This window comes from Symphalangus syndactylus, chromosome 15, assembly GCF_028878055.3.
Source record: "Symphalangus syndactylus isolate Jambi chromosome 15, NHGRI_mSymSyn1-v2.1_pri, whole genome shotgun sequence".
NCBI classification, from domain to species: Eukaryota; Metazoa; Chordata; class Mammalia; order Primates; family Hylobatidae; genus Symphalangus; species Symphalangus syndactylus.
The window spans coordinates 104,290,863-104,306,566 of record NC_072437.2 but is presented as its reverse complement, the minus strand read 5'-3'; the positions used below and the strand labels follow the sequence as shown (position 1 = coordinate 104,306,566).

Sequence of the window (15,704 nt, the reverse complement as noted above, 5' to 3'; positions counted from 1 at the left end):
TGTTGTTAGCTGGTTGTTTTATACTTGATTGTGTGATTATTTTATAGGATATGTATGCTAGGTACTTAAGTGTGTTTTTGTGGTATCAGGTACTACTCTTTCATTTCCATGTTTAGAGGAAGGACATCTGGTAAGGCTGGTCTGGTGGTAATGAATTTCTTTAGCATTTGCTTCACTAAGAAGGATTTTATTTCTCCTTTGCTTGGGAAGCTTAGTTTGGCTAGATATGAAATTTGGTTGGAATTTGTTTCCTTTAAGGATACTGAAAATAGGCCCCTAATCTCTCCTGGCTTGTAAGTTTTCTGCTAAGAAATCTGCTGTTAGCCTGATGAGGCTCCCTTTGTAAGTGACCTGACCCTTTTATGTAATGGCCTTTAAGATTTTTTTCTTTCATGTCAACCTTGGAGAGTCTAATCACTGCATCTAGTATGGTACCTTGCTGGGGTCCTTAGAATTGTTTGAATTTGAATGTCAACCTCCCTAGTGAGATTGTGGAAATTTTCATAGATAATATCCTCAACTATGTTTTCCAAATTGCTTATTCTCTCTCCTTCTTGCTCAGAAATGCCAGTGAGTCATAGGTTTGGCCTCTTTCCATAGTCCCATGTTTCTCAAAGGTTTTGTTCATTCTTTTTCATCCTTTTCCTTTATCTTTGCCTGAATGAGTTGACTCATCAGACTGGTCTTTGAGCTCTGAGATTCTTTCCTCAGCTTGGTCTATTCTGTTATTAATGCTTCCAACTGTATTATGAAATTCGTGCAGTGAATTTTTCAATTTCACAAGTTCAGTTTGGTTCTTTCTTAAAATGGCCGTGTCTTCTTTCAACTCTTGGATTATTTTACTGGTTTCCTTAGGTTGGATTTTAACTTTCTGCTGAATCTTGTTGAACTTCTTTCCCATCCATATTCTGAATTCTGTGTCTGATATTTGAGCCATTTCAATCTGGTTAGCAACCATTTCCAGAGAGCTAGTACAGTCATTTGGAAGTAAGGAGACCCTCTGACTTTCTGAATTGCCAGAGTTCTTGCCTGATTATTTTTCATCTGAGAGGGCTGGTGTTCTTTTATCTTTTTGAAATTGCTGTTGCTTGGGTGGGGCTTTTTGTTTTTTATATTCTTTATTTATCTGAGGGTTTGACTGTGGTGTATGTCATGTATAGTCAATTGGCTTTTTCTGGGTGCTTTCAGAGGCCCAAGGCTCTGTGCAGGATCTTTATTTGTGGCTAGATTCCTGTGCTTCACCAGTGATGTGTGGTGACAGAATTTTTGTTTGGTGGTGTAATTCAGGCTGCAATCCAGTGGATGGTGCATACATGTAAGGGCTGACGGAGAGGCTCTTACTCAGTGGCACACTTCTTTCATATTTCAGTGCATTCACAGCAGCAGTGGAGAGCTGCGGTTCTTGAGAGGTAATACTGGTCCCACCCACTGCAGTGCTGCTGTGGTGACTTAGGAGGCATCAAGATGGCCTCCTGGGATATTTTGAAAATAGACTCAATGCATGGGATTTGGGAGATTCCACCATTACAGACACCTTCTCACTACCTATTCTTTTGGGGAATACTGTGCAGGGAGCACTATTCCCATTATATGCGTGTGTGCAGCACCACACCCCCAGGGCACATGCATTAGGAAGCCCATAGAATGCGAAATAAATAGATGCCTTGGAGTTGTGTACAGGACAACCCTGACTATCAATATGAGTTTATATTTTCTGTAATAAACAGACATGAAGAAACAAGCAAAGGAGTTTGTTTGTTTGTTTGTTTGTTTGTTTGTTTGTTTTTTGCTCTGTTTCCCAGGCTGGAGTTTAGTGGCACGATCTCGGCTCACTGCAACCTCCACCTCCCAGGTTCAAGAGATTCTCCTGCCTCAGGCTCCCTAGTAGCTGGGACTACAGGCACATGCCACCACGCCTGGCTAATTTTTTGTGTTTTTTTTTTTTTAGTAGATACTGGGTTTTACGACGTTAGCCAGGATGGTCTCGATCTCCTGACCTCATGATCGATCTCCTGACCTCATGAACCGCCTGCCTCAGCCTCCCAAAGTGCTGGGATTACAGGCATCAGCCACCGCGCCCGGCCGCAAAGTAACTTTTAAAAAGCACCACACCCCACAGACATTCTTCTCTCAGCCATTTTACTTCTACATTTTCTGCCCACCAGCCAAGTTTGGGTGGTCTTCTTTTTACAGGCACATGACAAATCATTTTTACTACTTGTCTCATTAAAAGTTTTACTTAGGACCAGGCGTAGTGGCTCACGCCTGTAATCTCAGCAATTTGGGAGGCCGAGGCGGGTGGATTATCTGAGGTCAGGAGTTCGAGACCAGCCAGGCCAACATGGTGAAACCCCATCCTCTCTACTAAAAATACAAAAATTAGCTGGGCATGGTGGTGCACACCTGTAATCCCAGCTACTTGGGAGGCTGAAGCAGGAGAATACCTTGAACCCAGGAGGAAGCAGAGGTTGCAGTGAGCACCATTGCACTCCAGCCTGGGAGACAGAGTGAGACTCTGTCTCAAAAAAAAAAAAAATATATATATATATGTGTGTGTGTGTGTGTGTGTGTGTGTATATATATATATATATAAATGTTTTCCCTCTTTCCATTGATCCTTCAACCTTCTTGCTTCCTTCAACCTTCGTTATTAATACAGCAACAAGGATACAATCTAATATGCCTGCTTCTTTTTTACCCGAACTTTACATTTACATATTAACATGTTAAAATTTTCAAAATATCACAGATAAAAGATATTCTGCCTGGATAAATAAAGTCAGTCAGCTTATCATATCCTGACTCAGGCACTGTGGCTACAAGGCATTATGGGTGCTCAGCAGTGACCTTGTGGGGAAAGAGAAGTAAATGTGGATCCCATGGAGCTCAAGTTCAAGAAAAGGCACTGTAAACATGGAGGTTTTGTGATAAATGGCATGCAGTCAGAGGGCGAGAACTGCCTGAGTTACAGTGTCCTGTGCTGCGCTTTCCAGAGCAATACAGTACACAGTGGAGGGCGCTACCATGGAGTCTCTGGGTGAAAGTTAGGATGATATGGTGGCACCAGCCAAACTTCTGAGGGTTCATAGGCAGACAGCAGCTCTGGAGTGGAACTAAAGTGTACCCAGGAGCTGAAGCCCTTAATCAGCTGGGGCTCACACAGAGTCAAGGTAGGGTCAAAAACATTCAGTCTGGGACCATTTCTGGAGGCAGTTTCTCCTGCAGGGAGCATTAGTCATCTGTTCCTCAAGCTCCTTTTAGACATCACATTTCCACATCCTTAAAGAAGATGCATTGCCAAAGGTGCCAAGTGTGGTTTCATTGGCTCAGGAATTGGGGCTGTCAAGTCTTTGCAAGGTGCAGACCCTTAGCAATTGAAACCATGCTATTAAACATGGGCATTGTCAAAGAAAAACTTGGCTGAATTAAATTTAAAGGAGTTTAATTGAGCAATGAACAATTCACAAATCAGGCAGCCCCCCTGTATCACAACAGATTCAGAGAGACTACAGGGCTGCCTCATGGTCAGTACAAATTTATAGACAAAAAAGGAACGTGACATACAAAAATCAGAAGTGAGGTACAGAAACAACTGGATTGGGTACACTTTGGTGTTTGCTTTATTTGAATATAGTTTCAACACTCAGCAGTATATGAGTGGTTGAACTATGGCTGCTGGGACTGGTGAAGACTCAGCAATTATTATGGATGCATACTCCTAAGTTAGGTTTTCAATCCTGTCTGCCTATTAAGCTAGGTTATAGTTCATCCACAAGGACTCAAATATAGAAGTATAGTTATTCTCAGGCCATATTTAGTTCACTAAATATGTAGTCTTCCAAGAAGACTGGCAAATTGAAGGGGTAAGGTAAAATATGTTTTATTTTTTTCTCAGGCATATAGGTGCCAAGACAAGTATTATTTAACAAGTGAGAAAAATGCATTTGATTAAGATCTTTTTTATACATTATCTGAGCACAGGAAAAAACTCTGGAATCAGTTTGACCCAAGTTCCAAGTTCAAGCTTTGCTATTTATTTGAGATAATGCATAAGTTACTTATCCTTCAGTTTCTGCATCTTCAAAGTGAGAATAATGTTGGAAAGTATAAACAGATCAAGGATCCTAGACAAAAATGATTAAACGAGAAACCCCTTCGTAACTTGTAGCCCTTCACTTGCTGTCTATATATGACAGCTGTTATATGACTATTAATTTTGTATTTCTATTCTTAGCACAAACATAATGTCTGATATCCATTCATGCCACAAATGTGTATTGGTTGTTGTGATCTGGTCATCGTACTGAGTGCCTGAATACAACATTGAAATAAGCAGACAGTCACACTTGGTAGGCTCCAAAATGTTAATTGAACAAATTAATGAAAAGGCAGAGGTTAAACTCCAGTGTCCTTAAAAGATGAAAAGATCACCGGAATTCCATTGTTATATGTAATAAGACTGGATTCTTTGTACCTCTCTTTCTGCCTCTATCACTTCCAAAAGCTATACTAAAAACTAATTTGAGCCACCCTAAGAAATCAGCAATATCCCTCCCCACCCCTCTCTCTACTCTGGGGCTGCCCTGGAATTCCGCCACAGTCTTTTTCTGTTGACTTGGCAAGTGGCTATGGTATGCTGCTTTCTGTCCCATTAACCTCTATTTTATCTGTCAAGAATAGTATTCCCCATTGTTGAAAGCAGTAATTTGCCAACCAAGCAAGCTTGGAGTCCTGTTTGATGGAGCATTACGGAGAGCAAAAGGGAAAGTTTAAACAGATTTCCTTCTCTAATTTCCTGAAAGGATCACAGACAAAACTTGCACTCTGGAAAAATGCTTTCTGTTTGCATTATAATAACAAGCATTTATTGCCGTGACAGGGGTAGAGAGAGGCCATGGAAGAATGGCCCTGTATTTCCTGGTTTTATTTAGTTTCATTACTACTCATGAAAAGTATGCAGAAACACTTTTTTTTCTATGACTGTAAAACATGGTGCTAATTTCTTGTTATTGAGCACACACGTTTTAACAATAGGATCATGCTCAGAGAGAAAAATCTATTTTTCCTTTTCCTTTGGAGAAGTTCAAAGTGACAAGCCTGTGCCTGGTAAACCCCTAATCTCTCACAGAATTCTGGACATTTTGCTTTCACATTTACAGTTTTATGAAAAAAAAATCCTGTTGTATCTGGTTTATTTCATTGAACTGAATTTCTACAAAACGTGTGTAATATACCAGGAATGTTTCAGAATAATACAGCTGCTGATGTGAGTGATATGAACTGGAAAGTAAGCTTCATGAGATCAAAGACTCTGTCTGTATTATTCCCTGCTGCGTTTCCAGCTTCTATAACATAGCAAAACAGGTAGCAGGAGCTTAAGATTTATTTGTGACTGTTAAATACCTCATATTCCTATCCAACAATACAAATGGCAATTTCAAAGAGGGAATTTTCAGGCTTCAAGCTCTCGAACTCTAGAGGTGGTCATACCCAAACCCATCCCTTGCTTTACACCCAAAATGAGATCCGTCTCTTACCTGAGCAATACTTTAGCAAGACCCAAATCTGTCTGCATTTCTCCATTACATTTCCCATCCCCTCACTCCAAGCATACTGTTTCCTGCCCCCCCAGATTCACGCTTGGCTCACTCCTGAACATCTGCAGGTCTTGGCTTAGATCTCACTTCTAATTTAAGGCTCTCTTTCACTGACCTGACCGCACTACATAGATCACTTGCAATATGCTGCCTTCGCATCCTGGATTTTTTCTTCAAAGCACATATCACAATTATCAGTATAGAAATGTCTCAGTATTGCTTAATGCTTATTTCCTTGACTAGACAATAAGCTTCTTGATAGCAGGAATTATATCTATATTATTCCCAACAAAGCTCCCAGTACCCAGTGATTCATTCATAGTTGGAGCTGGCACTCACTGAATGTTTGTTGAATCAATGAATAAATTGAGAGAGGGAGCGAGGAAAGGAAAAAGGAAGGGAAGAAGAAAATCAAGAATCAGGGTTGGATGACAGTATTTTTTCAGATTTGCTTAAATTCTATTGACACACCTTACTCTAACTAGACTGATCTTGACCATTTTTCCTCAAAAGACATGTATGCATATGTACTTTTGTATATTTTTTGAGGCTAGTTTGATTGGCTGGCTATATCTCGCTATATCTCAGTATGATTTGTAATACTAGAACAAATTCATGTTAAATCACTTTTTGATTTAATAATTATTTTAAAAATTACTTAGTAAATGAAAAAGCCTTCATGTCTTAAATGAAGGACTCTTTTTCTTTTAAATCACATCGAACATTAACAGCTCATTTTGGACCTTAACCAGTTGTTGAATTTTAATCCCAAATTTTGTAAATCATACACACAAACTTGCATATATGTCTGATTGGTGGCCGTATTTTCTTATATCCTCAAACATTTTCTGCTATTATGGTACACTCTTTAAAGATCTTTGCTTAATTTCCTGCCAGTTTTCATCTGATAGACATTTAGCCTGATACGTTAACTATCTGTTTTATGACATAAACAAGAATGGATCCAGATAATAATGACTAGAAATTAAAATTACACCCGAGCAAGACAAGGATTTGCCTTAGGAAGAGGGTAGTGTGGGGAGAGTGGGAGACAGCTGGTGCTGAAAGCTCTGCTCTGCCTCTTTCAGGGGATAGCAGGGCTTGGGTAGGTGGGTGGGGTGGCTTAGCTTCTGACAATGGTAGAAACTTACAGATCCCTTGATAAAGAAAAGCAAGAAAGTCTTTGTTCATTCACTCCTGTCTTAGATCTGGTTCCCCAGAGTGGATCCTGAGATGAGGATTTGAGTTCAAGTGATTGAGGAAATGTGCCAAGGAAAAAACAGTGGGGAAGTGGAAAAGCAAGGTAGGGAAGGAGTAAACACCCAGCAGGGTGCAGTTTGTCATGAGAGTTCAGCCTCAGCCTGAACTCACAGTGCTGGGAACATTCATTATCATTACACTGCAGACTTTGTTCCACCTGGAGGGAAGAACGCTACATGTGCACACTCCAGTACAAGTCCATCGCTGGCTGTGGTTCACACCAGGGGGCACTTCAGTTGTCAGAGAGCTGGGACAGAGTAATGCCAGTCACTCATGGGTCCTCTGAAGAGCGTTGCAAATATAAGCTGTTAGGAGCAAAGCACAAACAGAAGCTGGAGATTGAGAGTCAAGAACCAGCAAAGGGACACAGAGGAACTGATGAGAATCTACAGCATCGGCTGTAGCTCCCCTGCCACTTACGAGACCCTGAAGCTTAAACTTCTGCTATTTTATTGACTTCTCTGCCAAAAACGAAAGCAAAACCAATATTATCCTCTCTCTCATTGTCCTCTGATAGCCAACCCTTTACTAGCTTCTTTTTCCATCTTTGCTTAATAAATGTGTCTACTGTCACATACACTGTTTTCAAATAATTAGCCTCAGCAACTTTTTCTTAAGTGCCAAATAATTAATAAAGAATTATATACTCTACTTTTCATGTTAGGTCATGGAACTATGTATAGGTCAATACATTATTAATAATGAACAATTGATTGTATTCTGTGTTCTGAGCCCAGTGCTAAACAGATGGACCACAAATTTTGCCGACTCTTTGAAGTGTTCTAAAGTATTGGCCATCTCTTCTCTACCTATTAATTCCCCCTCCTAGATGTATTTAATCCAGCTAAAGAATAATTCAAAATGGAGATTATTCCCAAGACTCACAACCACATTAGTTCATGGTTGTCAGCAAATCTGACCTGTGAAGGGGGACTCGGTTACCCGTGAAAAATGCTTATTCTATCTGTATTAATGGAGGTCATTGTGCCAGTGAGACCTACCCAGAGGTGGAGAGGTGATCTTTCAGAATCTGTTACCCCGTTAAATTTAGATGAGGCCGGAAATACATACTTGGTTTGGGAAGTTCTCTCCAAAATTTCAGTGCCAAAACAGGACAAGAGTTACTCTTAAAATAAAATGCTAGACTTACTGTTTTTCAGGTATTAGCTGCCTGCCTGGTTTGCTTCCTTTCTGCTTTTCTTTTACCTTGCCTTTCATTCAACAATTATGTATTGGGTGCTTGCCATAGGCCTGGCATTTCCACGATCTGGAAGTAGAATTTCTGGGTGGAAGGAATCACAAGCGTGAAGCTCTCATGTCAGCAACAAGGCTGATGTGCTCCAGAAAAAGTGGTCAGTGTGGCCAGAGAAAAGACACAGGAGAGAGTGGTCATGAGGTGTGAGAGGTCAGCAGACATTTAAGCCCTCATAGGCTATAGGAAGGACATTGATTTTTGAGAATTCATTAAAGGGGCTTTTTGTTTGTTTGTTTGTTTTGAGACAGAGTTTTATTCTGCCATCCAGGCTGGAGTGCAGTGGTGCAATCTTGGCTCACTGCAACCTCCGCCTCCTGGGTTCAAGGGATTCTTATGTGTGGGCCACTTGCGCTAATTTGCTCTGTGTGCTTGATGTCTGTGTGCTTAGGTAATGGCCTAAGAACTTTTAAGATGTGGAGGCTCTTGATCAAATTCGCCTGGCTAATTTTTGTATTTTTAGTAGAGATGGGGTTTCACCGTGTTGGCAAGGCCAGTCTTGAACTCCTGACCTCAAGTGATCCAGCCGCCTTGGCCTCCCAAAGTGCTGGGTCATTACAGGTTTTAAGTAAGAGTGTGGCTTGATCTGATTGATTTTTAAAAAGACAGCTGCCTACCTTGCTGTTGGTAATGATATAAGTAGAAGCAGAGAGATAAGAAAGCAATGACAGCAGACGAGACTGCCTGGGGGATGATCGGGCCTTTGAGAAGGGGCAGGACACAGGATAGATATGGGGGAGAGTGGCAGAGGACTTGCTACTTATTAAGGAGAAGTCCTGGAGCAGGTTATTAAACTTTCCTTGGCCTCAGTCTTCCCTTCTGAAATGATACTCATGTACCTACCACACTGTGTTCCTGTGAGAATTAAATCATTAATATCTGCTCCATGTAGAGCTCCATGACAATTTTGAGAAAATGGTAATCAATACACATTTGCTATTTTTTAATTATTCATTGGATGTGGAAAGGGAGAAATCAAGGATGACACCTAGGTTGACGACTGAACAACATAGCTTGATGTCTGTGTGCTTAGGCAATGGCCTAAGAACTTTTAAGATGTGGAGGCTCTTGATCAAATTTTGCTGCTGTTGACTCATGGTGACCACAAGCCAAAAACTCCCTTAGCTCTGTCTTGCCTTGCCTTTTTATCCATGCATAGGGCACATGCTAACTACTTCTCCAGTAAATGTGCAGTGAAGATCCAAAGTTTAATTGCACATTATACCTAACAGTCTTGGTAATTTTCAGCAGGGAAGTTATTAATTCTTCACAAATGAACAAGGTAAAAGTGGCTGTGTTCTGCGGTGAGCAGGTCTACGCAAACCCAGCCCCATAGGCTGAGAGGCTGAGAAAAGAGGTGAGGAAAGAGGCTGACAAGTCCAGTTTCTCAGAAAGAAACATTTAATAGGGACTTACAAACAGAAGCCATGTCTCTGGCAGGTGTGAGATGGTGGATCTTTGCACCTGCCCTCCAGAAAGCAGCCTTTACATAGCAAGCTTTTAGGGTACAGACAAGTGCAGCTGGTCACATCTCACACTTTCTTTCCAAAACTTGTGACCTCTAGGGAGATGAGATAAACGTCTTTATGAAAGGTTATCTATGCCATAGGCATTGTTTCTTTATGGAGGGTTATCTAAGCTGTGGGAACACCTCGGTATGCAGGAGTCAAACACTGGTTGTCATTGAGTTTTCGCTTCAAGGTGGTGTCACTCTTGCCAAGCAACAGGCTATTTTCCTGCAGACTGACTTGTGAAAAGAAGGGATGTGATTTTCTTTTTTTTTTTTTTTTTTTTTTTGAGACAGAATCTTGCTCCCTGACCCAGGCTGGAGTGCAGTGGTGTGATCTTAGCTCACTGCAACCTCCACCTTCCGGGTTCAAGTGATTCTCCTGCCTCAGCCTCCTGAGTAGTTGGGATTACAGGCTCCCACCACCATGCCTGGCTAATTTTTGTATTTTTAGTAGAGACAGGGTTTTGCCATTGTTGGTCAGGCTGGTTTCAAACTCCTGACCACAGGTGATCCGCCCGCCTTGGCCTCCCAAAGTGCTGAGATTACAGGCATGAGCCACTGCGCCCGGCCCCGTGGTTTTCAGTCTATGGGTTTTATGTTCAGTGACTGGGAAATCCAAATGTCTTGGTGTTTATGTTTGTATCTAATGTAACACAAAACAAGAACCAAAAGGAGGAACATGGTTGCTGTTGGAGCATCATCTGATAAGATGGTAAGACCGGCTGAAAAATGAACTAGAATTGAAGCAGAAAGTACAGCGTCCAGTATAAGATATAGAGGCCTTCTTTACTGTGCACACAAAAAGAATAACTTGAATGTCATTAAGAAAGACAAAGCTAATGAATGCAGAAACCCATTCCATTAACCCATCTGGGGACACCGACCTATTCTTGGGGTCTAGAACCCAGATTTGAGTCCTGGCTCACTTTATTCCAAATTATAAGCATATGACTATGGGTAAGTCACCAACTTCTTTAAATGCTGAGAAGCTTTTGTGTCAACCATGTTGAGCTAGTATTCTACCTTATAATGTTGATAAAAGAATTCACAAAGACAATATAGATAAATACATCTACTTACATATTTTTAATATTTTGGATTTGTTATGACTATTAAGACTAATCCAACTCTGAGAAATCAGGACCCACTTGGATGCTTGTCATTATATTTTCATTTAAATGACACTTTATCTTCAAGGTGAGTGTTGATCCCAGAAGAATCTGGGAATTTTTGTTTTCTGATTCAGACAGTAGAGAGTAAGTCACTTGATGATTCCACATAAATGGCAGCATTCACCTTAGCATTAGCCATTATCCTTCAAATGGGTTGCCTCCTCAAAGTGGCCCTTTTGCAGAAGGATTGCATCAACATTTATATTCTTTTCCCTAAAGTACTTTGTTACGCAGGTGAGCTTGGGTGATGTAAGTTACAATTAACTCCTTCATCCCCTATCCTGGTTGCTGCCATTCTTCTCTTTTTTTGGCCAGGTGTGGATATTGGTGGAGGAGACTAGACTTCTCTTAGCCAGTGTGAGAGGTAGACATTGAGATACTTCTGAAATGCATCCAGCCATTCTTGCTTTTTTCACTGTCAAGATAACTTTCAGCACATTATTATTCCATTTAAGCGAGGATACCATATTCCCAAAGGGTGTTTCAGAACCCACACACTGGAAGCAATAAGAAAGCCTGCTGCAAAATCATCCTCATCTGTGACTTTCTTCTTTCCCCTTCCTTTGTCCCTAGGGAAGTGTGAAATCGGCTGGGCCTACTACTGCACGGGAGCAGGTGCCACTGCTGCCATGCTGCTATGCACATGGCTGGCTTGCTTTTCGGGCAAGAAACAGAAGCACTACCCATACTGAGATGGAGCCACCAAGAGCAGACAGAGGAGAAGACGGGCCAAAGGGGCTTGGAGAGGTCAAAACATCCACCTACCTTCAAAAGGTGGAATAGTAGTTCTAATCCAATACAATGCTAATAAAATGAAACCCGATAAAATCAGGAACATGATATAGGAAGGAAGGATTGTAGGAGACTTGTGGGGGAAAAAAAAGGGAGAGTATAGAATGATGGAGAAAAATGGACCAAAGGCTAAAAATATTGCAGGGCATCGGGTGTTTCTATTCCACAGAGTATTGTTAACGTACAACATATACACACACACACACAACAAATCTATATATACAAACAAGGGTTTGGGTTTTAGTTTTGTTTTGTTTTTAAGATGAGGACTCAGAAAATCAAAAGGGCTAGTAGAAACAGTGTTATGTTGGGAACCAGGGTACCCCCAAAGATGTTCCCTGTAGGTCACGGCACTCCCGAAATCACACAAGCACATACAGACATACGCATCCTCACACACACCCATGCACAAACGTGGATTATCGCACAGACTGTATGGGAGGTTTAGCGATGCATTTCTCCTCTGTTTTCTTTTTAATATACATTTAAAATACAGTATTATCACTTTATAAAACATACATTAAGCCTAATAAATGGACCAATAAGCCAAACTATCAGTATTTTGTATATCCTGCATAAACTCTAATTTAGTTCCTCAACATATTTTCAGTGTTTATGCAGACCTTTAGAGTTAAGCCTTTGTATTTCCATGTTATTCAACAATATGCAATATTTCTCTGAGTAGCTTCTGCTATGATATTCTTATGAAGAAAAGGGGAAACTTTCTGTCCACTGTAGGAGAGAATTCAGCTGAAGATATGAGAGTAATGAGAGACATTTTCCAGTCATTGGATTGTGTTTTCTTTTGTCCATTATTGTACTGTGCTGTACCACATTTATTTCTATATTCATTTTGTAAAAATTTTAAAAGTGCTATTTTGTTTGTATTTGAAAATCTCTGTGAATAAATTCTCTCTTTGATCAATAGCTAGATGAGTCATAGAGTGTTAATTCAGTCATCGGATTTGCTTCTTTAATTTCTCCAATGTAGCTCTTCAACTACTATAGTCCTGTAAAATTTCCTTTTCTCTTTTAAGGCCTCTCATTAATTCACTCACTAATCAACCAGGCGTTGTTCTAGGCACAAGTGTATTAAAGATGAGTAAGACAGTTTCTGCTTTCAGCGTGAATTCTTTGCAACCAGAATTCTAACTTCCTGCTTATTACATTTCAATCATAACCAAATTCTGAGGAGAGAAGAACTTCAGGTCTGTTTTGTATTGTTTGAGAATATGGGTGGTATTCAGATGTGATTTAGGGCAACAAGAGCTAGATCATGGTTCAGGAGGTGACTGCACTGACAGTCTCCAGCATGGTGACACGACTGTTACAGCTGCCAGTGACTTGCTGTTCCTCCAGCTTCTACAAAGTGCTGGGTTTCTTTTGTACTTCTGTGTCAGGGAAGATCTTATATCACTGCCCTTCAGGGATGTTGGCCATTTGAAAAAGCTTATCTCAACAGCCCTGCCCCTCCAGCAGAAAGTCTTCACTAAAGAGAAAGGTTTGGACCCTCACATGGCCCCTTAACTAGCTCTTTCAGGGCTAGGTGTGATGGCTCACACCTGTAATCCCAGCCAAGGTGGGGAAATCACATGAGGCCAGGAGTTCGAGACCAGCCTGGCCAACATGGCAAAACTCCATCTCTACTAAAAATACCAAAAAAAAAAAAAAAAAAAAAAAATTAGCTGGGCATAGTCATGCACTCCTGTAATCCCAACTACTCAGGCTGAGGCGCAAGAATCGCTTGAACCCAGGAGGTGGAGGTTGCACTAAGCTGAGATTGCAACACTGCACTCCAGCCTAGGCAACAGAGCGAGACCCTGTCCCCACCAAAAAAATAAATAACAAATAACAAACAACAAAAACTAGCTCCTTCAGGAGCAAAGATTGCATTCTGAATATTGAATCTAGCCTTCTGTTTAGTAAGCCTGAGATATTGTAGCAAATCCTTAAGAATTCAGTTTCAATTAGCTTCTAAATTCATTGTACTTTTCAGATATGGCAATTGAACATTCTGGCTATTTATACATGTAACTACATTTTCTATGCTATCTATAAACATTTATCAATTTAATTTGAATATCTGACTATTCTGGCTTCTGGTACTTTTAATCATTCCAGGATGAGAATCCATGCCGCTCTGGAAGAACAATACAGGATCTGACCAATAAAATTCTACACTCTGAGGCTTTGTTGGTGTGGAGAAAGTCATTCCACTCTCAGATGCTTAATTCATAATGTGCTGAATGTGATTTGATTGTGTCTCATTGCTGAGCAGGGGCTTCTCCACTCTGTGGTTTCCTGCAGAGAAGAAAAGATTGCACTTTGCTTCCTCAATTAGCCCATTATTTTCATGTATAGCTGGTGCTTTCATGTATAGCTGGTGCAAATTTCTTTTAACTGCACCTTCCTGTCAGAGTAGTGTTGTGACTTCTTAGCTCCCATTATCAAGTTGGAGTTCTCTAGGGAATTCATTAAGATCTAGTTCCTTGGACAGATTTAATGATGACATTGTCATTTTTATGTAGTTCATGTGATTTTAGACATTAGTGAGCCTCACTGGAATAAAAGATCAGCCACTCTACATGGTAAAGTCAAATGACAAACTCTTCTATGGCAATGGCAAATTCTGGCTAGTCATTTTTTTTGTTGTTGTTGTTCAAGATGTCCCAGCATTTTAATAGGAACATCTAAGTTATTAAGAATTACATATACTGCTTTTGAAATGAAAATCACAATTCAGCTAATAACAATAACAAATCAGTGAAAAGTGTATATTCACAGGATTCTTACTGATAAACGCATGAGAGGCAATAAAAAGCTCAATTTTCACAACCTTAAAAGCTTTCATTGCTTGCACATGCCTATGCAGTAAGTGGGGAGTTTACCTTGTTTTTAGGAAAAGAAAATGACATGCAAAGAAGTGAACTGATGAAATTTAATTGACTCTAGTCATTGAACACCTGCTACTTGGTAGGTATTCTACTAGACATAAAACACTAAATAAAATACAGCCCATGCTCTCAAGTCAGTCAGCCCATGCTCTCAAGTCAGTCCATGACTGACTTTGCTCATGGAAAAAAGTAACAGGAGCATCAGTGATTACCAAATCATATGTCAACTAATTCTCAAAGACAAGGGGGATGTTACTCCCAGGTAAAGAATTCTGCACAGACAAAAAGGTATAAAGAAAGATGAAAGATGATATATTACAATGTTCTGCTCTTCAAAAATCATTAAGAAAATAAAAAGATGTGTCAACAACTGGAAAAAGTTATATATCTGATAAAGAACTTGTATTCTGAGTACACACATGACTCTCTCAAATGAATAATAAAAAGGACAACCCATTTTTAAAGGGTAAAAACATGAATGGGGTATTTCCCAAAAGACGATATACCAGTGGCTGATTACATTGAAAAGGTGTTCAACATCATTAGTTGAGAAGAAAATGAAACTTCGAGAACCACAATGAAATGTTGCTTAACATACACTAGAATAACTAAAACAAAATATTGACAACACCAAATGTTGCTGAGTATGTGGACACATGGTTGGAAAAGCAATAGGTACATTTTTATTAAGTGAACCATAGTAACTCCCTTCCTAGGTATTTGTGCCAAAAAAAAACAAAACTATGCTCACAAAAAGATTGCATAAGAATGTTCATTTCAATTTTGTTCATCATAGCCCTAAACTGGGAGCAACTCAAATGTTCACCAGCACATACATAAATTGTGGCATATTTAGATAGTGGAATACTACTCAGCAATAAAAGGAATGAATACATGGTATACACATCAACTTGGATAAATCCCACCGACATTCTGTTGGGCAAAAGAAGCACAGAGGAAAACTAATACATGGTCATGGAAATTAGAATAATGGTTACCCTCTTATGTGGGTAGGGGAATTGACTGGTGAGGACGAAACAGGACTTTCTGGGATGATGGAAATGTTCTACATATTGATTGGAGTGGTGTCCACATGGATGTATACACTTGCCAAAAATCCATTGATTACATGCATTTGAACACTGCACTTTATTGTGTTCTAATGGCGCCTTAATCAAAGAGAAAAGCATGGAGGGCCTTAAAGGTTAATGGAACTGTTGGTCATCT

The 15,704-nt window shown here is 40.1% G+C and overlaps 1 protein-coding gene across 1 annotated transcript in view; it reads left to right on the top strand.

The window, feature by feature from the left end:
* Nucleotides 1-12,510, top strand: part of LHFPL6 (LHFPL tetraspan subfamily member 6) — a 257,442-nt gene extending 244,932 nt beyond the window's left edge. The window contains exon 4 of the mRNA XM_055245359.2: nt 11,365-12,510. Coding sequence (XP_055101334.2) covers nt 11,365-11,483 — 119 coding nt within the window. The 3' untranslated portion in view covers nt 11,484-12,510. The remainder of the gene's footprint in view (nt 1-11,364) is intronic.
* Nucleotides 12,511-15,704: the final 3,194 nt, after the last annotated feature.